The 23,922-nt window shown below is 42.9% G+C and overlaps 1 protein-coding gene across 1 annotated transcript in view; it reads left to right on the plus strand.

The window, feature by feature from the left end:
- Positions 1-23,922, plus strand: part of sptbn1 (spectrin, beta, non-erythrocytic 1) — a 265,257-nt gene that overhangs the window by 87,756 nt on the left and 153,579 nt on the right. Inside the window, exon 2 of the mRNA XM_084321135.1 lies at positions 21,379-21,617. Coding sequence (XP_084177261.1) covers positions 21,470-21,617 — 148 coding nt within the window. The 5' untranslated portion in view covers positions 21,379-21,469. The remainder of the gene's footprint in view (positions 1-21,378; positions 21,618-23,922) is intronic.

The raw sequence follows: 23,922 nt of genomic DNA on the forward strand, positions 1-23,922 counted from the left end.
ATGTTGGCCGGATCTCTCCAGCAAGCGTCAGTCTCAACCCACACAGTGCTGCAGAACATAACAGAGGTGACGCAGATGGATAATGACATGTTTCTTTCTCTGTACTGATCTATTAATTGTACGCCACTCTATATTGGACCGGCTCAGTGGCCTCGTGGGTAGAGTGTCCGCCCTGAGTTCGGGAGGCTTGGTGTTCAAGCCCCGGCCGAGTCATACCAATTTATTACCAACTAACCAACTATTTAAAAGAAAATGGTACCCATAGCCTCCCTGCTTGACACTCAGCATCAAGGGTTGGTCTGGGGGGAAGTCCTTGCGACATACTAGCGTCATGTCCAAGGGGTGTACTTGTACATCAAGCTGCCTCACGATACGGAAACAGGAGATAGGCTCCTGCCCCATGTGCCGTTACGGCTCGAGAACCATTGGTTCTCAAAGGCAACTCTATATTGGAACACTTGCTGCTTATTTTAAAGGTTTCATATTATACTTTAAAACATATTGTAGAAGTTTTCTTTTTCAGAAAAAGAAAAAAAAACACTCAGATTATGCATTCTAGCAGCCTCTATACCCCTCTGTTTCAGCCCTGTTCTCATTCTAGCAGCCTCTATACCCCTCTGTTTCAGTCCTGTTCTCATTCTAGCAGCATCCATACCCCTCTCTGTTTCAGTCCTGACTCCTGTTCTCATTCTAGCAGCTAGGGCTGGGCGATATAACGATAACGATAAATATCGCGATATATTTTAATAATCGATATCGAATATCGAAATAAAAAAGAAATCGAATTTTTTATTTTTTTTTTTTTAACCTGCAACAGGGCAGTTTTAAAACCAGAGACAGTGGACATACTTGTCTTTCTTGCCTGCAACTTAAAGTAATGGCTTTGCTTGTCCAAATGACAATACTGACCAAATTCAGATTTCTTTTTCTCTTGTCCATTTATTTTGTTTGCTTTCTAATTTAAAATACATTTTGAAACCGTCTGTACACAGTAGGCTATGTGTGCTAGCAGAACTAGACTCCAGTCATGAGTCACAGTGCACATGTGCGGTGGTTTGTCCACCAAAAAAGCACCAAAAGATCGAAAATAAACTAGCAGAGACAGAACTGTTCAACTCCTCTGGAGCCACAGCCAGCAGAGAAGCCGGTTTACTTTAGCTTTTAAACCAGCTGCAGCCTGAGAACTGGAGTGTGAGGGGATGTAACACTAAAGATGGCGGCAATGACAAAGAATTGCTGCAAAATAAACATACATCTGTTGTTAAAAAAAAAAAAAATTTTTTTTTTTTTTATATATACTTATAACAATTCGATAATTATCGATATCGAGAAATAAAATAAAATTATCATATCGTTATCGCGATATGATTTTTTTCCATATCGCCCAGCCCTACTAGCAGCCTCTATACACCCCTCTGTTTCAGTCCTGTTCTCATTCTAGCAGCCTCTATACACCCCTCTGTTTCAGTCCTGTTCTCATTCTAGCAGCATCCATATACCCCTCTGTTTCAGTCCTGTTCTCATTCTAGCAGCCTCTATATACCCCTCTGTTTCAGTCCTGTTCTCATTCTAGCAGCATCCATCCATACCCCTCTGTTTCAGTCCTGTTCTCATTCTAGCAGCCTCTATACTAGGGCTGTACCGAATGTCATTTTTTAACATTCGAAGCTTCGATTGAAGTATTCGAACGAAGCTTTGAATGTCTATAAAAAAAAAAAATTATTAATTCAGATTTTTTTTATCTAAATCCTCAATTTGCATAAAGTGATTAATCTGATTAAATTAGTATTTTTCTTTTATTAAATAAACGTTCTTTAATGAATATAACTCATCATCGTCAACATTTTGCATATAAGAATTTGTTCTTAATTGCTTGCCTGGATAAATAAATGTTAAATAATAATTTTTTTAAACATAAATAATCCAATAAGGGCACGGTTGGTATGAAAGTGATGGTGACGTCTTATTAGTATAATATTATAATATTAGTGTAGCCTAATCTTTAACTGCAACTGTGAAGAAAACCCCCATTGGTTTAAACAGATTGAATAGACACAAAAAAAGATTAAATATATATATACGGTATATATATTTTTTATAAAAAAATTTAAAACGTTTTTTTTTAATCTTCTCCGCCTGATTTTTCTATTTTTCTCCCCATCCCAATTTAGTAGTTATGCCAATTCCCCCCCTCCCCTACCTGGTTGTTGTGCGCATGTTCCTCCTACTGCTCGGTACAAGGGAACCCTGAAGTCCACCACATGCTTCCTCTGACACATGTGGAGACAGCCAGCGGCTCTTTTTTCACCTGGCAGCGAGGACTCATTGGTGAAGCGTAACACGTGGGAGGTCACGCTGCCTTCACCATTTCCTGCCTTTCGCTGAGCAGGCGCCCAGACCTGACCTGTAGGCGTTGCTGTCCACAACGCCAGATTACCACCCACAACTTCCCTCCCCCTAACTCAGCCAAACGAGTTAGTATGACGACCGGCCCAAGCCGCAGGGCAATGCTGACTACGGGAGTTGAGACTGCAGCCTCTTAAATTGGCGATGAGCGCCACCCGACCGCCCTCTAAAAATTCGAATGTAGAATGTCAACATTATGATCGAAGTTTCGAAGCATTCGGTACAGCCCTACTCTACCCCTCTGTTTCAGTCCTGTTCTTGACTGGCTCTTTTTGTGTCTGTAGCTTTAAATGCAAAAGCTCCTGGCTCACAAAATTCAAACTAGGCGTTGCACGTCAAATATAACAAATATGAATTTAAGATCCAGCAATTACATGTCTTATTTCTCTCCTAAAATGTTATCTGAATGACTTGTTGAATCACATGTTGTCTGACCTAGGCAGCCCAGAAAAACCTAACTGGGTTGTCGGTTTGTGTGTTAGTAGGCCCATCAGAGACCTAATTGCATGTGCACAAGCACTGAAAAGTTTTCATATTCTTTTCATATTTTGTGACCTTTTAACACTAGAACAGCCATGGAGAAGATGTCACTGATTCCCACCGGAAGGGGTCAGATGACCCCACAGCTTATGAGAAAAATAAACCATGTAAACTATATACCGTAATTCCTCTAATAGTAACCGGGTCTCAAATACAAGCCCGGGTCTCTATTAATGGCCGGGTGCGCTCTTGAGCTAAGCAATTATAAGCCGGCCTCCTAATACAAGCCGGGTTACTAATATACTGAGCTGCATACTGAGCTAGTTACTTGATTTCACTTTGAAAACGTTGAAATGACCAGTGACCACCTGTAATTGCACTGTTTACTATTTCATACAGTACTTGGTTTCAATAAATGAACCCAGTACATTTTACTGGGTTCAAACTGACACAAAATGTTGATTTATTCATTATGATCCGTTTGAAAATTTGAAATATAGGCCTCCCTCTTATACAGGCCTCCTCCTAATACAAGCCTGGTACCCGCTACAGTTGAAACAAATACAAGCCGGGGTTACTATTAGAGGAATTACGGTAATTACCTCTTAATATAAAAATATGAGGTTTACCACAGGTTTGAGTGACACATTTTTTTTTTTTTTTTTTTTTATAATAATAAATACAAATATTATAGTGGAAGAGCCACACATTGACGGGCAAAGAGCCACATGCGGCTCGCGAGCCATGGGTTGGCCACCCCTGCGCTAGACGCTCGCAAAGTGCTGCGACTTTCCACATATATATTCCATATGTGGAATAACGTTCTAATTACATTTTCCTGAAGTCATTTTGAAATTTCAGAAACCGTGCCAGATAAAACTGGTACTTTTAGGAAAAGTCATTGAGTGACAGAGCTGGAGCTCGACCGAGTGACTAGGATACATTTATTGAAAATGCCTAGGGGTCATTTGACCCCTTGTCGGCTGTGCTAGTGTTAAGAGAACTTGTTTAGTTGTACCTTTTTTAGGCTTGTATTAAAGAGACTCCTCACTATTTGACAGTATTATTAGGTGAAATCCAAGGCCATTCAGACTTCCAGGCATTCTCTCAATGTTGTTTTTCTTTTCTTTTCCAATTTACAAGAATATCCTGGAGTGAAGGAATTGGTATAACATTGTGGAGGAAAATGTCATCAGTGTACAGTACCCCCCAACCACACACCTTTCTACATGCAGTCTACCTCCATATTATTGTTGCTTTTGTACATCAATTTCCTTTAAAAAAAATTAAACGGAATGTTAGCATTAATACAATTTGTCATTGAAACCAAGCTGGAAGCTTAAACCGTAGGGGCCTTAATTTTAACGTCTGTAACACTTACAGGCTATTTCACAGAAACTGAAAGACAAAACCGCCAAACCTTTTTTTCTGAACCTTATTCTTTCTTGGAAAAAAGAAAGAAACCAATTAAAATATCAAGTATCCCTCGAAGCGTGCGGCTGGTTTGTAAGCTCAGTCCTCTGTAAAGTGTAGGATTGGTTTGGAAGCCTCGGTGGTCACAGCTTACGTTGAATAAGTAGTGCAAGGCTTTGTGATAGCCTGCAGTGAAATCCACTGCTGTGTGTGTAGGTGTCGTCAATGATTTTCCCTGCGGTGTTCATTGTGTGTAGCATGGAGCATGTGAAGAGTGGAATATTATTGTTAAAGCAGATTGCACAGTTTCCTATAGTAGTGGAGCCTATAGGATTGTATGGAGAGTCGGAGGGATCAGATTGTGTGGGTGTGTGTAGGCTACTTTAAAGCAAGTGAAGGAGACTCTGCTATAATTTCTGTTTATGATAAGTTAACTCCTCTGGTCAAATAGTGGTCCACATGCCCCCGCATGGCAAATTCACATGCATTTGGAAACACTAGAGGTCTTGCAGAGGTTCTGAAATGATGCAAGTAATAAATTCCATAAGACTGCACAGCACAAGATTCTAACATTTATTCATGCATGGGTTTAAAAAAAGGTTTGTCCAAAACGTAACACAAAACGTGTAAATAAATGTCAGAATCGTGTGCAGAGTCTTATATAAAGTGTCACGGTAGTTTGTCCCAAGTGTTGGTAAAGGCCCGGGCTGTTCATTCCACAGCTCCTGCCGTGGGTCTTTGTGCTGCTGTTGGCAGCTTGATGAGTAGCTCCACCACCATGCATCCTTGGAGCCTAGTATCCAGGGAGATCTTTGGTTCAGTCTGGATAATGACCCTCTTTCACATCAGCTACAGAAATCTTTATCTACAGGAGAGAGCGAGCGAGAGAGAGCGAGAGACTGAGAGGGAGGACAGGCTTTCGATGGTGTGATGAGGTGAAGGAGAGAGCAATAGGAGTGGGTGAGAAATAGAATTGAGAGCAGATAAAGGAGCTGAATAGTAAACGGCAAAATAACTTGGCAGTTTGCAACTGATCACTGTTATACAGAAATACACAATACAGTAATATAATATATTGGGAGTGGTGCCGGGAGTGGTTATTATCTACTGTCCTGCGTCCATCCGGCTACACCACTCCCAATGACCAGTGCCGTCTATTGTTTTTCACATGTTCTAGAACTGAATAGGATTATTACAACACAAGACTTGTGTCCATCTCAAAAGCCTTGTCGACACATCATTCCTTGAGCTTTCCGACAGCTGAAAGAAGTATTTCCTTGTGGGAGCAGCGGTATAGCTTCGTCGTGACATACAGAAAAAAGTGGAACTCGTATGATGGCTCCATTCTTGTCACAATGTACTTTTTCTCCTTTTCTATATTTCCCTTACAAAACATTGAAGGGTGGATGCTAGCTGTCCAAGGTTTCTGTTGCATAAGGAGGGGAGGTCAATGCCACGTACGGTTACACATGTTAATGCCGTGGCGGCTTAAAGCACCTTATGGATGTCATCGCTCAACCATTTTTAGCCGCTTTCCCCCAGTGCGAACATATGGGACCGAGGACGGTGCCAGGGACGGCTACAAACGATTCTAACATAACGACGACAACACTGTTCACCTATTTGAAGCGACAGCGTGGTAGGATGGCTGTCTCTTCATCACTGTTAACTTCTGTTTTGGGGAGAAATTAGATTATGCACCGGTTGATGCCGAATAAGCCCTAGTTAGCCATAAAAGATGAAACCCAGGTGTAACTGAGGGGTACAATTCCCTGACTGTATTGATAAGTATGGTATCATTAAACCACTACCGCTTGTACTTTAACTTCTGGCCATCCAGTACATGATATAGATATGATGAACACTTTCCCACCTGATGAAACGAAGTCCACACAAATGTATAAATCGAATATTTTATATAGCAAAGGGTATATACAACGTTCACTTAATGACATTTATGATTTGAAATGCACTTGTAAGGCAAATGAGTATTCGTAGGTAAATCAACATTGAATGTCCAATCTCTGGTTACGCAGGGAGCAAGTATACAACCTGGTTCTTTAGGGAACTATAGCGATGGTACTTAAATGATTATAGCTGGATACACTAAAGGGGGATCCCGCTGGTTGTAAGTCAGTAGGGGGGGGGGGTTAGGAGAGCCGCTGGCGGTATCCCATCTGGCCGACGATTTCTTGGGAGAATTCAGAGTGCTGAACACGGTGCCCACAGAACCTCGGTCCACAGATGAATACAGCTGGGCCCTCTGGTGGACGGTAGCTGCCGGTCCACAACGAAGAGACGTGAGGCGACCTCACTCGGGGTAGAGCGCCGTCTCACCTGGACTCCTCTCGGGGGGGTAGTTCCAACACTCAGCAGTGTTGGCTGTTATCCATGGCATAATCAAAGCACCCAAAGCACGTAGATAATCCAAGCCGTGTAGGGCTCGACGTCGTCCGGGTGAAGTAATCCAATGTACAGGTCCACTCGTCCTGGCCCGGAGCTCCTCGGATGCAAGCACCACACGTGGTCTGCCCAGCCTGGTTAAGACTCCAGATAACGTCAGGAACGATGGGGGTACTGCTCACTTTATAACTCTAACCGAACGATGCACCATACATAATAGACTATTATTAACTTAATAGAAATACGTCCCACTCGACGGTATAGTGCCAAACTATGACAATTCAACTATTAATCCACACGATGTCTCAATGCCTATTCTGAGGCCAAGTAGGCCATACTGCACCACACGTGCGTCGTGGGTGAGGCTTCACGTCTGTTACTAGGTTGGAGGGTAAAGGACTAATGGACTAAAAGAAAGTTCTACTTTACTTGCGCCATATATATATATGCGCTGTGAACAAATAGTACCATTCGTATTTCGCCAGACGTATTCCTACGCGGAACCGGGCTTGTAACGACATGTTCGTCGGCACGATTGAACTTGAACCAAGGGGCTTGGCTGCTGGCGCCAGGTTCTCGTCCAATGGTAGAATGAAACTATTATGGGCTGTTAGTAGACTAAAGGGATATTCAGTGTATATTGTACAAGGAATATACAGGGGATATCAAACGATATACAAATACTATTATTATTAATAATTATATATTATTAATTAAATATATATATTCGGTTTAATCTGATCCTTCACAACACCAGGGCTAATGTTGGCGTGTCATCTGGTGTTGATGGAACAGCCTGGCATTCAGGACTCTTCCTAGCATATGGTCAAGTCTGACATTATTTCGTAATAAGAGTGATGGTTCCATAAACATCCCAGTCACCTACAAGGCGGCTACGCAAGCTACAGCTCTCCCTCGGGTGTGAAACGACACATTTATTTCACCCATGAGTGAATAAACAAAAAGCCTGTTTGTAAAGTCACTTTGTCTTACTGTAGTGGTGTGTTGGGGGTCTTGTCTCCCGCAATTACCTCCTGGCAATATCGTCTCATTAAAGTAGCTGGTAGGAAAAAGACACTTTCTCAGTTTCTGTTACCAAGGCAACAGGCTGTCGGTGAGCCTGCAGGGGCTCTTATGTTGAAGTTGAGCTAGATTTGTGCGAGGCTTGACGAATCGCCTTTCTCCTATACTTGAATGAGATGACCATGGTATTAATTGCGGGATAAGAGACGAGACCCCAACACACTACCATGGTAGGTCAAAATGACTTAAAGGAACACGCCAACATTTTGGGAAATTAGCTTACAGTCTTCTCCAGAGAGAGACAAGAAGATAGATACCAGTTTCCTCTCTGTGCGTTCAGTAGAAAGCTATCTGGCTGCATGTTAGCCCAGCTTAGCACAATGAATGGAAGCGGGACAGTGCCTGTTAGCCTTCGGGAGAGGTGTTAGTTGGACAATGCCTTGGCTAACCGGCACTGTCCGCTTCCATTCATTGTGCTAAGCTAGGCTAACATGCAGTCAGATAGCTTTCTACTGAACGCACAGAGAGGAAACTGGTATCTATCTTCTTGTCTCTCTCTGGAGAAGACTGTAAGCTAATTTCCCAAAATGTTGGCGTGTTCCTTTTTAAAGGTCCTGTGTCTTATAAATGGCCTTTTCCAGTGTTTAGCATTGTTTCCTAGCAATGGGAGTTTATATCAATGGGGTCTGTTTCTCCAATTCTCAATTTGACTCATCAGTCTAGTCTCGAGTTCACGAGATCCTCCCTCACTCAACTAAGCCATTCTGATTTTACTGTTTTGCTGACGTGAGTAAGGCTAGGGCTGGGCGATATGATGATATTATATAAATATCGGGTACAGTTCATTAACGATACACTTTTTAAACGTATCGTAGATATTGTGATGTTTTGCCCAAGAGGATTGTGTCGCGTCAATCTGGTCCACACGTTCAAACTTTTGAACAGCGCCGCCCCACACACACACTACTGCATCAAAGTTACTACTTATGATAACTAATATATAATATAAAAATGCTAAATGCATGGGTATTTTATTTTGTCTTTAATGTTAGCTTGCAAACTCAAATACTGTCTTGGTAAGCCTCATAATGAATTGTTTGGGGGAAAAAGAAAAACATTGTGATGCGTATCATGTATCGCCGAAAGGTCAGAAAATATCGTGATATCATATTTAGGCCATATCGCCCAGCCCTAAGTAAGGCACTGGTTGTAGTCACCGCCCACAATCAACAATTCGCTCAACAACAGAGCGAGTGGAATTACTTCCTCAAACGGGTTGACGTGCGCGGGTGACGACAGACAGCAGAGAGAGGGAGGGAGAGAGAGATAGAGATAGAGGGACCGCGAGCAGGAGTGTGTGTAAATGTATGTGCGTGCGGGGATGGAGCTTCTCCCCCGCAGTCGGGAGCACTCTAATATCACTGTCAAAATATCGTTGTGCACGCTCCCACGCGCACGCCCATATTCCGATCCGTGCAATAATATTCACAGGGGTATATATTGTCATTTGAAACAAGTTACCAATGCATTGTCCAGTGGGATTATGCCCCCCCGCAGTGAAATTAATTAGTATCCCCCCTCTTCTATCTCTCTCTCTCTGTCTGCCAGTCACAGACTGTGGGTGACTGTCACTCAAAGCGCTTATGGGCGGAGCCCAGCACAAAACAGCTTGAAATCTTGAAGTGGAAAATGTTTGCTTTAGAGTACTTGATAAAAAATATAAAATAATGCATTTTTTTTAAAGAAACTTTACAGATGTTTTCTTTTTCTCATGGATCTCTCTCTGATCCAAGGGAGAGCTAGCTCTGCGTAGTAGTGAGTCTCGCGTGTCGAGCTAACGCTAGACTGTACAATCCTGCCGCAGTGTCCCAGAAGAGACTTTCAAATCTCCCCCATTAGCCAAATGATGAAATAATGATAGAATAATGGTCAGACGGTAGGTGCGTCCCAGCACTGCAGGTCAGTCATATAGGACGGACTGATGGATGGATAGAAGATGGTGCACTAGAGGGGGCTAAGAGGCGTCCAGAAATATCCCGTCTGGTTTTCTATTTTTGTCCCTTCTGCTCTCAAATGCTGCTCTCGCTCTCTCTCTCGCGCTCTCTCAGTACTTCACCCCACATTTCTACCCTATCTCATCCCTCACTGCATTGTCCTCTCTCTCTCTTTCTTATATATATATATATATCACCACACTGGCTATAAATATCATTGGTGACCTGTATAGTAGGTCTCCATGTACAGCCCTTGTTACACACGCGTCACACACACAGGTGCATGCCTTGACATCATTATGTCAACATAGTATCTTTGCTCTTCCCCCACACACACACACACACACACACACACACACACACACACACACACACACACATAATAGTAAGCAATCATCTCTGATCTTTTCCTCTTCTCTCATCCCTCCATCCTTCTCTCTTCATCCTTTCTCCCCATTCAACCTTCAACGTTGGTGCATTATGTCATTGGCCTTGGATTACATCATGTCATATGTCAGCCCTTTCTACAGGAGCTCAGGTTATCAGTGATGGTGGCAGGCTGGTGCACGTGATGAAGGACACACTCAGGTTATCAGTGATGGTGGCAGGCTGGTGCACGTGATGAAGGACACACTCAGGTTATCAGTGATGGTGGCAGGCTGGTGCATGTGATGAAGGACACACTCAGGTTATCAGTGATGGTGGCAGGCTGGTGCATGTGATGAAGGACACACTCGGGTTATCAGTGATGGTGGCAGGCAGCTGGTGCATGTGATGAAGGACACACTCAGGTTATCAGTGATGGTGGCAGGCTGGTGCATGTGATGAAGGACACACCCAGGTTATCAGTGATGGTGGCAGGCTGGTGCATGTGATGAAGGACACACTCAGGTTATCAGTGATGGTGGCAGGCTGGTGCTTGTGATGAAGGACACACTCAGGTTATTAGTAATGGTGGCAGGCAGCTGGGACATGGGAAGGACACAAACTCAAAGAAGAGTGAAACAATAAATCTGTAGGCCTATTATTATTATTTCTGGATGTACTGATACTGTGATATTCCAGGCTAAAATTATACCGGGCTAAAATGATACCATGCTAAAATAGGATATCACCAGTATCTGATCTTTTCTTGATGACCAACATATAACATGCTCAAAATCTCTAACAACATGACTTTTATCCAACAACCGCAAAACTGACCGCCTTACGTCTAGGCTACTGTTCAGTAAAAGTGATGTATCAGATCTGTACTTGGTATCAACCAATAGTGACGTTTAGTACTCAGAATAGGTATTGGCAAATTGGTATCAAGACAGTGCATCCCTACTATAGGTATGTGCTTTATACTGTCATCATTTTGAGAATCTAATGTGTGGTGGGCAACTGCCAGAATAGTCTATGCAAAACACTGTCAGTGCTTTTAGCCTCACAAGATGAAGATGCACAAGGACAGACTCCATATTGTTATTATATATATATTTTTAAATGTGTTTTGGTAAACGGTAATGAGCATTATGATCAGTGGGTCAGTTTTTGAATGGTAACTGAAGCGTTCTCCTTTAGCAGAAGCCTGTATTACTCCCGTCTCTCTCTGTGCAGGTATAGGATCTTTGCATCCTTCCCAGCTAGACTATTACATGAAGCAAGTGAGCGTGGAGCCAGGCCCCATCCACTCTAATAGAGATGGGAGAGCTATGGCCTGTATGGCTCAATAGGTGCGCGCACGCACACACACACGCACACACACACATTCCCACTAGGCAAGGGCGGTATGACGGTATTAAGGTATACCGGGGTATTTAGAGATACCGACGGTATTAAATCACAGATCCATTTCAGTTTATATTACAGTGAAACGGAGTTTTAACAGTGGTTGGTTGTAGTGCACTGCACACACGCGCCAGCAGAGGGCGAGACCAGTCCTCGAGTCACTAGTGGAGCGAGCCGCAGAGCTGGTTGTCTATACACGGGAGGAGGAGGGAAAACCCATCTTCACTGGAAATTAAATGAGTCGAGACACGCTTACCGTTGCTGCGGGCTAACTGGCTGTTCTGAGAGCTAACTGTTGTGTATGTGTATCACAACGGTGGTCACGCTTTACGGTAATGTTGCGACAGTGCTGTGAAAATACCGTAAAACGTTGTGGTAACGAGAGTGTGTGTTGTTGTGGACTGGTGGAACAAGCAAATAAACGGTAAAACGTTACGTCGCAGTCTGGTGTGTTTTTGAATACACAATACTAACGTTACTAGTACTAGGGTGCTGCGGGGCTCCTGGCTACCATTCTGAGAGTTAACGTTATATTACTAGGATGCTGCGGGCTTCTGGCTAGTGGCTCCATTCTGAGAGCTAATGATAGTAGCACTCGGATGCTGCAGGCTAACTGGCCATCTCCGCGATTTGTTTACTTGGTAACACGGGTTGCCACGGGTTGCCCCCCCCCCCGCTGATGAAAATGAAAGTCATACCGTTCAATACCGTACACTAGGGGTGGACGGTATATACCAGGGGTGGCCAACCAGTCAGAGACTAAGAGCCACAAAAAAATGACTGTGGTACCACAAAGAGCCACACCATATACTAGCGTTTCTCAACCTTTTTTTTCAGTCACGACACCCTTCATGTGTTTATAGGTCTCACCCTCTGGCCTCTGAAGTTGCTAATGTCTTTTTTATTTGGGCCTCACAGGGTTAAAAGTACCCTGTGAGACCCACGGTTGCAAAATTACAAAATCACTTTTAGCCATTTAAAAAAATAATGTTTATTTAAAAAATGTTAAAGGGGAACTATTTTACTATTTCTTTCACTATTTGGGCACTTTTACACAATTCCTGTGAGTCTATGGAACACCTAGGTTTTTTTCAAAAAAAATGCATTGTTTTGTATTTCTAATCAAGTACTAAAAACCGCATTTTTCTACCTCAAGATCTTAAGCCGTTTTGAGGCTGGGCTCCAACCACTGTGTGGCCTGGTGCCAACTGCCACATCAACTGCCACATTATTATGCAGCTGAGAAATCTCTGACATCACAGATATGCACATTTTCAGATGACTCAGTTCAGTGAGGGTGAATATTGTGAGAGGAGAATTGGAAGAATTCGCCAATATGAGAATTAGAGACATATATCCTATTAATATAAGTCCACATAGCTAAGAAACAATGGTAAACACTGAAAAAAGCCATTTATAAGATAGTTCCCCTTTAAGCACATGTATAGTCAATTGGTCCTGTTGTTCAGCCTCACAATGCTATTTGATAGTAAATGTGTTTATATGTCCCACCCTCTGGCCTCTGAAGTTGCTAATTTCTTTTTAATTTGGGCCTCACAGGGTTAACCTCTTAAGCCCGAGATATACAGTAAAAGTGTATATTTTCAGCATTATGTTTGTTTACCAATTATTTTAACTGTTATTAGTGAAATATAAGATTATAGAAATCTCAGGGCATTGAGTCGGAAACCGGCGCATATTGACAGGAGGAAGTGGCACAGCCAAAAGTGAGTGTAGTCTTTTGAAGGAAGAGACTCAGGGCTTTCAAATTTCGAAAAACTACCCTACCCAGCTCACACCAGCCCCTGTCAATCATCTGACTTCTGGATTTACTTTTTAATTTCTCTTATTTTTTGGGATTATCTCCCACAAACCTGAACGTTATTGCCATAAAACAGAACGCAGTTAGTTTCTCTACCTTTCTGTGAACGTCTTGCAAAAAACGGTGTTGCAATATGATGAAGAATGGTGGAGAAATTTACATTATAAAAAAGATGGCAGAATTCAGTACTGTATCTACAAAACCTTCTGTTTAATCATCTTCCCTTTATTCATTTGCTTAGATTTTTCAGGTCTGGTCAATTTTAGCATGGTGTTATTTACAGTCAAAGATAATTTTTTTTTAAATAGAATTGATATTCTCCTTTGGTTCATTACAATTTACTCAAGCCTAGTAACAGACACACTATTTCTGACACTGATCCATATAATGTCCCTACATGTAGATTCAGATACCAAGAACATGCAAATGGACCATTTAAAAAAAAATTGTAAATGTTTATTCTACGTCCTTATGGAATGAGTGACATAAAAAAAAAAAAAAAGTAAAAAAATAAAAAAAAATTTAAAAAAAATATTTTTTTTTTATTTTTTTTTTATGGATGGAAGAGCCGCACATTGACGGGCAAAGAGCCGCATGCGGCTCGCGAGCCGCGGGTTGGCCACCCCTGGTATAAACGGTATGAATTTGCTCTACGGTATGGATTTTGACTATACCGTGTAACCGGTAGAGCAGCTCTAAAATAGCAATGACGTCGTCGTCATGTAACCACAGCGCGACTATTTCAATCGCATTTGCCCCTAAAAATAGATAGAATTAGTCATAGATAATAGATATGTGCAAACTGGAAAAAGTTATTTAGGAGGCTTCGCGCAGTGGGCGCACTGGGCGTGTCAACACGCAATTGTCATTTCATAATAAACACATATCACCGCGGCGCACAGCAAGTTTCAATTTCAGTTCCTGGCATTTTTAACCAGTGGAGAAAGGTAAGATATCTTACCTATCGTTTTTCTTATATGAATTATTCTACGTTAATAAAACATACCTGGTGATCAACTACAGTTTGCTGTAAACATTATGATATGTGTGTAGTGTTATGATAACGACGGCTGCAGCGGGAGGAAGGCTGCAGCAGTGGATTTGCGAAATAGCATGCAGCTGCAGAGCCGCAGAGCCAGGGGCTCTTTCAGGTCTGGTCACAGGCCGCTCAACAGCGCCCCCCCACCCAACGGCTGAATTGCCCTGAATTGACCTGAAAGAGCCCCTGGCTCTGCGGCTCTGCAGCTACATATGCTTCTAGCAAAATCCAGCATCCAGCCCTGCTGTTTGCAATGGGAGCAGCACAGAGTCTCGACTCGGGACTTATTTTATTTGGAATATAATGACTTTATACGCAAAAGTAGCCTAGTTTTAAGTTAAAATATTATAAATCTACATGCCTTGAGGATGTAATTCTTTTTATACAACGGCATGCAAATTTCTCGATTCTGATTGGCCATTCACACGTCTTTATTGGTAACAATCCACGGTCCTGGGCTCAGGACCCGCCCACAACCAAATCACATAACCCTCCCCGGCTCACTCCGGGAGAAAACAGGATCGCGGAGAACAAATGGTTATGTTGAAAGCACCATAACGACTAAATATGAAGCGATTCTGTCAAGGGGAATGTGTTAGTATTTTAAACAATGTTGGATGATGTAATTGATGGGTCTTGACTCAATCTAGAACAAAAGAAAAATCGCGGATTGATTGATAGATTAATTGATTGATTTAAATTTCTTCCTTCCTACTTTCCGACTGCAGCGTTCTCTCTCACACTGTCCGACGCTGGCGTACCCACAAACACACACATACACACACACACACACACACACACACACACACACATACACACACACACACACACACGCACACACACACTGTGACACACACACACACACACACACACACACACACACGCACACACACACACACACACTCCTGTCTGCAACAGCGGGGGAGTCAGACTGAGAGAGAAGCAGCGCTGTTTTAAGTGAGCATGGTCTATTGAATTGATTGATTGGTTGATTGCTAATTTTATTACTGTACCCCTGGTTTCCAACTGGTTAAGTTTAGGCTAAAAGAAATAAATAAAAAAATAGGGCGAAGAAAACGTTTTTTTCCTATAGGGCAAAGAAAACGTTTTAATAAATTTTCAATCAATCATTCCAATAATACACAGTTGGATGTGTTAGTTGGTTGGATGCACTTCAAGCTGCTTCCACATGAGGCAACTTCTCTCAATCATTCCAATAATACACAGTTGGATGTGTTAGTTTGGTTGGATGCACTTCAAGCTGCTTCCACATGGAGTTGTGGGAACTACTTTTTCTGGCGGATGGTTTTTTCAATAAATCTTCGATTAATGTGTGTTTATTGTATAGAAATAAGGTTGGATGAATCTGGCAGTTGTATAAAAGCTTTACACCACGTGCAGTCGTGATTTGTGACCAATAAACCATGCCTAGGGGGGTCTAACGACCCTCGGCTGCGCCTCGGGCCTAACAACCACCCCTAGGCATGGTTTATTGGTCACAAACCACTCCTGCGTGTGATGTAATGCTTAAATATAGCCTGCCTATCAGGCAAAACAAATTATTCTAACGGAAACACTGATACCGTGATATATACCGTTACCGTCTATGCTTCAAATTATACCATGATATAAATTTTAGACCATACCGTCCACCCCTACCGTACACCGGGGTATTATATAATCAAGGTATAACGGTATGAAAAAAGTGATACCGCCCAAGCCTAATTCCCACTGTACACTAACCATTTAGTTTTGCATGACTGAGTCTGGGTAGGGGTGGAAATGGTTCATTAACAAAATGCTGGATCAATATTTCTTCCTAGTGGCCAGGATCAGTACTGCAGTGCACTTTAGTGTGTTAGCGTGTGTGTGTGACAAATCCAACACAACCCAGTTTCTTTTGGTACCAGACCTAGAGTATTATTATTAGTATTCGGTTTGCTGTACTATGTGGGGGTGACAGTGGCTCGGGAGGTAGAGCAGTCGTCTGGTAATCCGGAGGTTCCCGGTTCAATTCCCACTCCTCCCGGGCAGCATGTCGAAGTGTCCTTGAGCAAGACACTTAACCCCTAATTGCTCTTGATGAGCAGGTTGGCACCTTGCATGGTTGCCTCCGCCGGCGGTATGTGAGTGAATGGGTAAAATGTGAAGAACAAATTGTAAAGCACTTTGGATAAAAGCGCTATATAAATGCAGCCATTTACCATTTATTATGTGTAATATAAATATTATATTATATTATATATATATATTTTTTTAATATAAAGTCGACCAATAGTCGACTAACGGCAAATTTTGGCCAATCCTAGTCGAGCATCCAAATCCTTAGTCGGGGACAGCCCTAGCATGTATGTATGTTACGTGAATGTGTGTGTGTTCGTATGGCTCTGTGTGCATTGATGGTGTGCGTCTGCTGTATTGTGTCTGCGTGAGTGAATATTGTGTGTGCTCATTCTGTTAACACTCACTTACACACACATGTGCACGCATTCATACATATACACAGAGCCCTAGCAGCAACATATTTTTAGCCTAGCAACACAAGCTCCAGTCTTACTGGTTGAGTGTGGAGTGGGTGGCAGCACTGCTCTTGCCATCATGTCCTACATGCAAGCACAGTGTATGTGCGCACACACACACACACACACTACACCTACATACGGACACGGTACAGAGAGAGAAAGAGTTACACATGCACACACACACACAGTACACCTACATACGGACACAGTACAGAGAGAGAGTTACACACAGTACAGAGAGAGTTACACACACACAGTACTCTACATTAGGACACAGTACAGAGAGAGAGTTACACACACACAGTACACCTACATACGGACACAGTACAGAGAGAGAGAGAGTTACACACACAGTACACCTACATACGGACACAGTACAGAGAGAGAGTTACACACAGTACACCTACTGTACATATGGACACAGTACAGAGAGAGAGAGTTACACACACAGTACACCTACATACGGATACAGTACAGAGAGAGAGAAGAGTTACACCGTCACCTAGGGCTGGGCGATATAACGATAACGATAAATATCGCGATATATTTTAATAATCGATATCGAATATCGAAATTAAAAAAAAATCGAAAAATCTTTTTTTTTTTTTTATATTATTTTTTTTTACCTGCAACAGGGCAGTTTTAAAACCAGAGACAGTGGACAGACTTGTCTTTCTTGCCTGCAACTTAAAGTAATGGCTTTGCTTGTCCAAATGACAATACTGACCAAATTCAGATTTCTTTTTCTCTTGTCCATTTATTTTGTTTGCTTTCTAATTTAAAATACATTTTGAAACCGTCTGTACACGGTAGGCTATGTGTGCTAGCAGAACTAGACTCCAGTCACGAGTCACAGTGCACATGTGCGGTGGTTTGTCCACCAAAAAAGCGCCAAAAGATCGAAAATAAACTAGCAGAGCCAGAACTGTTCAACTCCTCTGGAGCCACAGCCAGCAGAGAAGCCGGTTTACTTTAGCTTTTAAACCAGCTGCAGCCTGAGAACTGGAGTGTGAGGGGATGTAACACTAAAGATGGCGGCAATGACAAAGAATTGCTGCAAAATAAACATACATCTGTTGTTAAAAAAAAGGGTTTTTTTTTTTTTTTAATTTTTTTTATACTTATAACAATTCGATAATTATCGATATCGAGAAATAAAATAAAATTATCATATCATTATCGCGATATGATTTTTTTCCATATCGCCCAGCCCTACCGTCACCTACATACGGCAGGGTTTCCGTTAGAAAAAATTGTTGCCGGTCTCCGTGACCTGCAAGATTTCAATCTACCGGACAAATGAGATTAATTCCGGTCATAGTTTATTGAGCTTTAAAACAATTGATAGGCAGGCTATATAAAGAATGTCATCCTCAAGGCATGTAGATTTATTTATTTACTAGGCTACTTTTGCGTATACAGTCATTAATATATTCCAAATAAAATAAGTCCCTCGATACTCCGTGCTGCTGCTGACTTGAAATAAAATAGACCGCGTATGTGGGCAGTCGGTCTGACACTAAACAGCAGTCTGTTATAATCACATTTTTATGAGCTAACGAATTCCGTTATATTGGACATTTGTATTAATTATATCAAGCGAAGAACTGAGAAATTTTGCAGAGAGAGACGGCAACATTATCGTGGGTTTGCGTGATGTATATCTCCACCTCCCAACGACTTGGTTCTGGTCATAATGTCCGGTGAAAACAACTCCCTCCAAGCACAACTTGACCACCCGAACCGTACCAAAACAGGCCAAAATTAAATAGCCCATGCGACGAACGATTCATTACATTCGTTTCATCGTTGCTCCACCAAGCAGCCGGTCCAACAATGAAAGCTGTTATCAGCGCGAGCCGGCCGCAGTTAGTTTGCAAGAAGCATCCAGCTGCAGACCCGCAGAGCAGCTTTCCAGGTCTGGGGACCGCACTGTGCCAGCAAAGCTGGTGGGTTCTGTGGGTCTGCAGCTGCATGCCTTCCGCAAATCCAGCAGCAAGCTCTCGCTGAGCGAAGCAACGACAACAAACGCAATGATTGTTTCGTTCATCGCATAGGCCACCCAACTCCAGCCCATCCAAATACAATTCAAATAATCAAACTGTGCCCAGAGGGAACTATTTTCACCGGACACTATGACCGGAGAGATTAAATATGTCGGACTTCAACAGATTTTGCCGGTCAAATACCGGTAATTACCGGCTAACGGAAACGCTGACATACGGACACAGTACAGAGAGAGAAACAAGGATGACATGAAACTCATGCCTGGACGTTGCATGTTAATTTGCTCAGACTTCTAGGGTAATAGACCTATCTCAAACCCTGCCCCTTTTCTTGATCCTCCAATCACAGCTGTCGCTTACCAGAGGAAGTCCGAGGTAAGCGACAGCTGTGATTGGAGGATCAAGAAAAGAGGGCAAGGTTTGAGATAGGTCCATTGCTCCATTTGCAGGTGTGTGTTTGTCATTCTGCCTGACTGTGTTCATCGGTGCATGGCAGCACGTGCTCCGCGCTAGACTTGGAGTCTGTTTAACTCTCAAGAGCACTAAGTGAAGCTCTGGTCCGTACAGTTTCAAGTTGTCTGCTCATGGCGCTGTTCGGCCGGCTGACTGTGGTATAAACTCTGTCTCATTTAGCTGAGGTGTGCCGAGCTGACCTGGCCCGGCCCATTTAGTCCTACAGAACCCAGCTGGCCCGGCCCATTTAGTCCTACAGAACCCAGCTGGCCTGGCCCATTTAGTCCTACAGAACCGAGCTGGCCTGGCCCATTTAGTCCTACAGAACCCAGCTGGCCCGGCCCATTTAGTCCTACTGCTACAGAACCCATCTGGCCTAGCCCGGCCCATTTAGTCCTACAGAACCCATCTGGCCTGGCCCGGCCCATTTAGTCCTACAGAACCCATCTGGCCTGGCCCGGCCCATTTAGTCCTACAGAACCCATGGAACCGCTCCTCATCACCTCTGAAGCAGCAGAATAAGCCGCCAGACACTCTTTCTTGAGCTAACATTTAACTTTTTGATAAACAAGACATGGCGGTGGGCGCCGGTGGCTAGCATGTGGTGGCTTGGTCCAGAGAAGAAGAAAGCAGGCTATTCTTCCCATTTCATGTAATAATTAGGGGTGTAAAGGTACACGTATCCGTACCGAACTGTTTCAGGTTCAGTACGGCTGTGTACCGAACGAATACAACAGTATGTTAACCACTAACAACCGCCCACCGGGGGCTGTTTTTTTCACAATCTAATATAATTTATTTTTTATTTTTTATTTAACAAATCGATTATTAATTTCAATATAGAATCTATTCATTGACAGCCCTACAAGTACAATTAGTTACTGCACAGTACATCACCCCTGAGTGGAACATGGAAAGCCAAACTTTCCCCCACTGTACCGAAAACCCGTACCGAACCTTGACTTCAAAACGAAGTACGTATCGTACTGTGGTTTTTGTGTACCGTTACACCCCTAGTAATAATAGTAATACGCTACAATCGCTAGCTTTTCTAGTGGTGCCTCCACACTGCAGTCTGACTGAGTACAATGGCTAACGCTAAATGACTTAAATTCTGTTCACTTTCCTGGATGAAAAGGGTTGGATGAAAAAGAACCCCAAAGATGACCACTTTTTCAATCCTTCAGCTAATAAACCTAGAGGGATACTCCTCCGTTCAAAGGCCAAATACCGTTGTTTGTGCCTCGAGGGTAATGCCCTTTGCTTGATACCCCCATCTAAATGGCATACAAGTCTGCCAGCTTTTGTTCGCTTGTGTCCAAGTGTTCCCCCCCCCCCCCCCTTTTGTGATACAGTAGTATGGGTGGTCTTTCCCCATTAAGCACCTTGGTTATTAATGTACGGTGTAACAGTCATTGTTTTTATAGCTGATGTGGGAATAAGCTGGGAGTTCACAGAGTTTAATGAGTGTTCTCTGGCGTCTCTCTCTCTCCCCCTCTCCCCCTCACTTCCAGTGTAAGGTGGCAGAATTCACCCTGTGTGTGTGTGTGTGTGTTTCTCTGTGTGCCGATTCTTGTGTGTGTGCATATTGTGAATGCCGGAGGGGATAATGCGGCCTGTGTATTTTGAGGTAGTAACACACTTTCACCAGATGGGAGAGCTGTAAACAAGCTTTTGGGGGTGGACCTGGAGACGAGACTGTAGTGAGAATACACTGAGGGGACAAGTGAACGGCTTGGAGGTGTTTTTGAAAAGGTCTCTCTGTACAGTGGCTTCCGATCCCAGCACTGCTGTATATCTTCCCTCCCCAAGAGAACTCCTTCTCAGTGACTTGAATGGATGAACATTGAACCCCAGTCGAAATCATCCCCAGTTCAAATGATTACCTTAATTTTCGTCTTTAAAATTACTCTTGTCAAAAGTGTTTATTTTAGTTTATGAAAAAGTGTTTGATTAAAATGACTATTAGAATGCAACGAAAGTATTCTATAAAGTAGTGTTGCTGTATGTTACTTACCCCTCTCTCTCTTTTCTGTCTCTGCAGGAACTGTGCAGCACGGGGCTGCGCTAAGTAGCTCGCCAGAGCCGGGTGTGACACGCTAACAGCCGACAGAGGTCAAAGGTCAGGGGTCAATATGACGACGGTGGCAGCGGAGTACGACCACATGGAGATCCAGCAGCAGTACAGTGATGGGGTCAACAACCGCTGGGACGCAGACGAGTGGGACAACGAGAACAGCTCGGCCAGGCTGTTTGAACGCTCCCGTATCAAGGCCCTGGCAGGTAGGACCTTTACTCTGTAGGACCTTTACTCTGTAGGGCCTTTACTCTGTAGGAACTATACTCTGTAGGAACTATGCTCCTGTAGGAACTTTACTCTACGTCAGCGGTTCCCAAACTTTTTTGGCCATGCACCCCCCCGTCACCTCCAGACCTAACTGACGCACCCCCCAATGCCCAACATAAAAAAAAACAGTCTATTCATAGGCGCACTAAAGGCATCCAATAAGAACACATACCAAAGTATGACAAACAAAATAAAATACTTCACCACACTAAAAAATTTGTTGAATCGACGTCTGAGATGCATCCATAGGTGGGAAATATGTCCGTAGCTGCTCAGCGAGTTGGTTGGGGTGTTCTGTTATTAGGCTTTTTACAGGTTCACCCATGACAACTTTGTGTCCCTCCAAGAACGCATGAAGTGTAGGGAAACACATGAGCATAATACACTGCCACAATAATAGCACACTGGTCCCAGTCGCGTGACTATGGCATTTTGGCAGGAAGTAAAGTGCATTTTGGATACATCTTTTTTTTTTAATTATTATTATTAAAACATACGTTTTTTTAATTTAAAAGTTTAGTAAATTTCATGATTTACAGTGAAAATCCCCATTTGAAATAATGTATATTAGTTATATTTATTAGTTAAAATAACACCATAGCACAGCCATTAGCCTTTTCATGTCACACACCCCAAGAGGGCTTTCGCGCACCACAAGGGGTGCGCGCACCACAGTTTGGGAACCACTGCTCTACGTGAACTATACTCTGTAGGACCTTTACTCTGTAGGAACTATACTCTGTACCGAATGTAATTTAACATTCGAAGCTTCTATTGAAGTATTCGAACTAGGGATGCCCCAATCACGTTTTTTGCCACCGATACCGATCACCGATCGTCTATGAGCCATATTGGCCGATACCGATCGTTTTTGGTTTTATAAAAAAAAATTAAAGATTATTTTTTTATTTTCTTTAATAAAATATATATATTATATAATCATACTTGTAGTTGTATTATCTGCGAGACATCGCCACCACACAACAAGTCAAAATGCTCGCTATCTGCAAACAGCTCCACTGTCTGTGTATAATCGAGTAGCCTCCAGCTGCAACCAGGATTCTCCGGCGCTGCAGCTGGACCCTATTGATATACATTCTGCTTTGGTCAAATCACATTCAGCATGCCCTCAGCTAGCCCCTTTCGTGACTGCGATGCAAGCCAGGGGCTCGAATACGCATCGAATCAATGTTATAAGACATTGATATCAGGAGCTATCTGTAGCTACTGCTAGCCGGCTAGATAACGTTAAGACAACGCCTCAGTGAACTATTTAGTTTACTGGGACATTTCATTTAAACAGTGAGCTAACCTGAGCTAACGTTGGCTACCGAGCTAACGGAGGTATCATGCACTCGACTATTGCTGGAGCATTTGTTGATATCAGGAGCTATCAGTAGCTAGCCGGCTAGATACCGTTAGACAATGCCTCATGTATTAAACTAAAAGTGAATAGTTGACTGGGTCATTTTGTTTAAACAGTAACGTTAGCTAGGTAGCTAACGTTAGCTCATAGAGGTCGCATGCACTAGACTAGAGCAGACTGCCGGAGGCAATAGGCATAGATATATATAGAACACTAGATAACTTACCCGCGCTGCCGGCCAATGGAGAGCAACGTCGTCGTAGGGCGGCCATCTTGCCCCAGGCAGCTCAGCTACTGATAACATTAATGTCTATGGTGCATGTACTATTTAAATAACCATAGATTGCTCAATTCTTTACCGGTTTTCAAACGGGTTGGTTTGCTATAAACATCAAAGATGTAGTTATGATACTGCATACTTAAAAAAAAATTAAAGATGTTTTTTTACAAACCGCTTGAATCATGGCCATGTTAATAATGCTTGTAATAAACCAAACCGTTTGTAAATCCGTCAATATTTCAGCGAGTTATGAGTATTTTTGTCTGTGCAGATCACTCACCCTCACTCAAGGCTGACTGGGGCAAGATGGCGGCGGTTCAGCGACGCTGGTGACTCCGCCTTAAGCGATCTAGTGTTCTATATATATCTATGGCAATAGGAGCCTCTGTTGACACGGGTCTGGGAGGAGGAGGAGGAGGAGGAGGGGCCGTGCGCTGCAGCTCTGTGTGCCTGAGAGAGAAGTCAGCGAGTGAGAACTCTGCTAAGAATTGGATCATGTTTTTCGATCGGTTTTCACGATCGGCGAAAATAAAGCATTATCGGAATTCACAGATCTCATATTTATACTGAATATCGGCCGATACCGATCGCTGGC

Source organism: Notolepis coatsorum (genome assembly GCF_963971535.1).
Source record: "Notolepis coatsorum genome assembly, chromosome: 9".
Lineage (NCBI taxonomy): Eukaryota > Metazoa > Chordata > Actinopteri > Aulopiformes > Paralepididae > Notolepis > Notolepis coatsorum.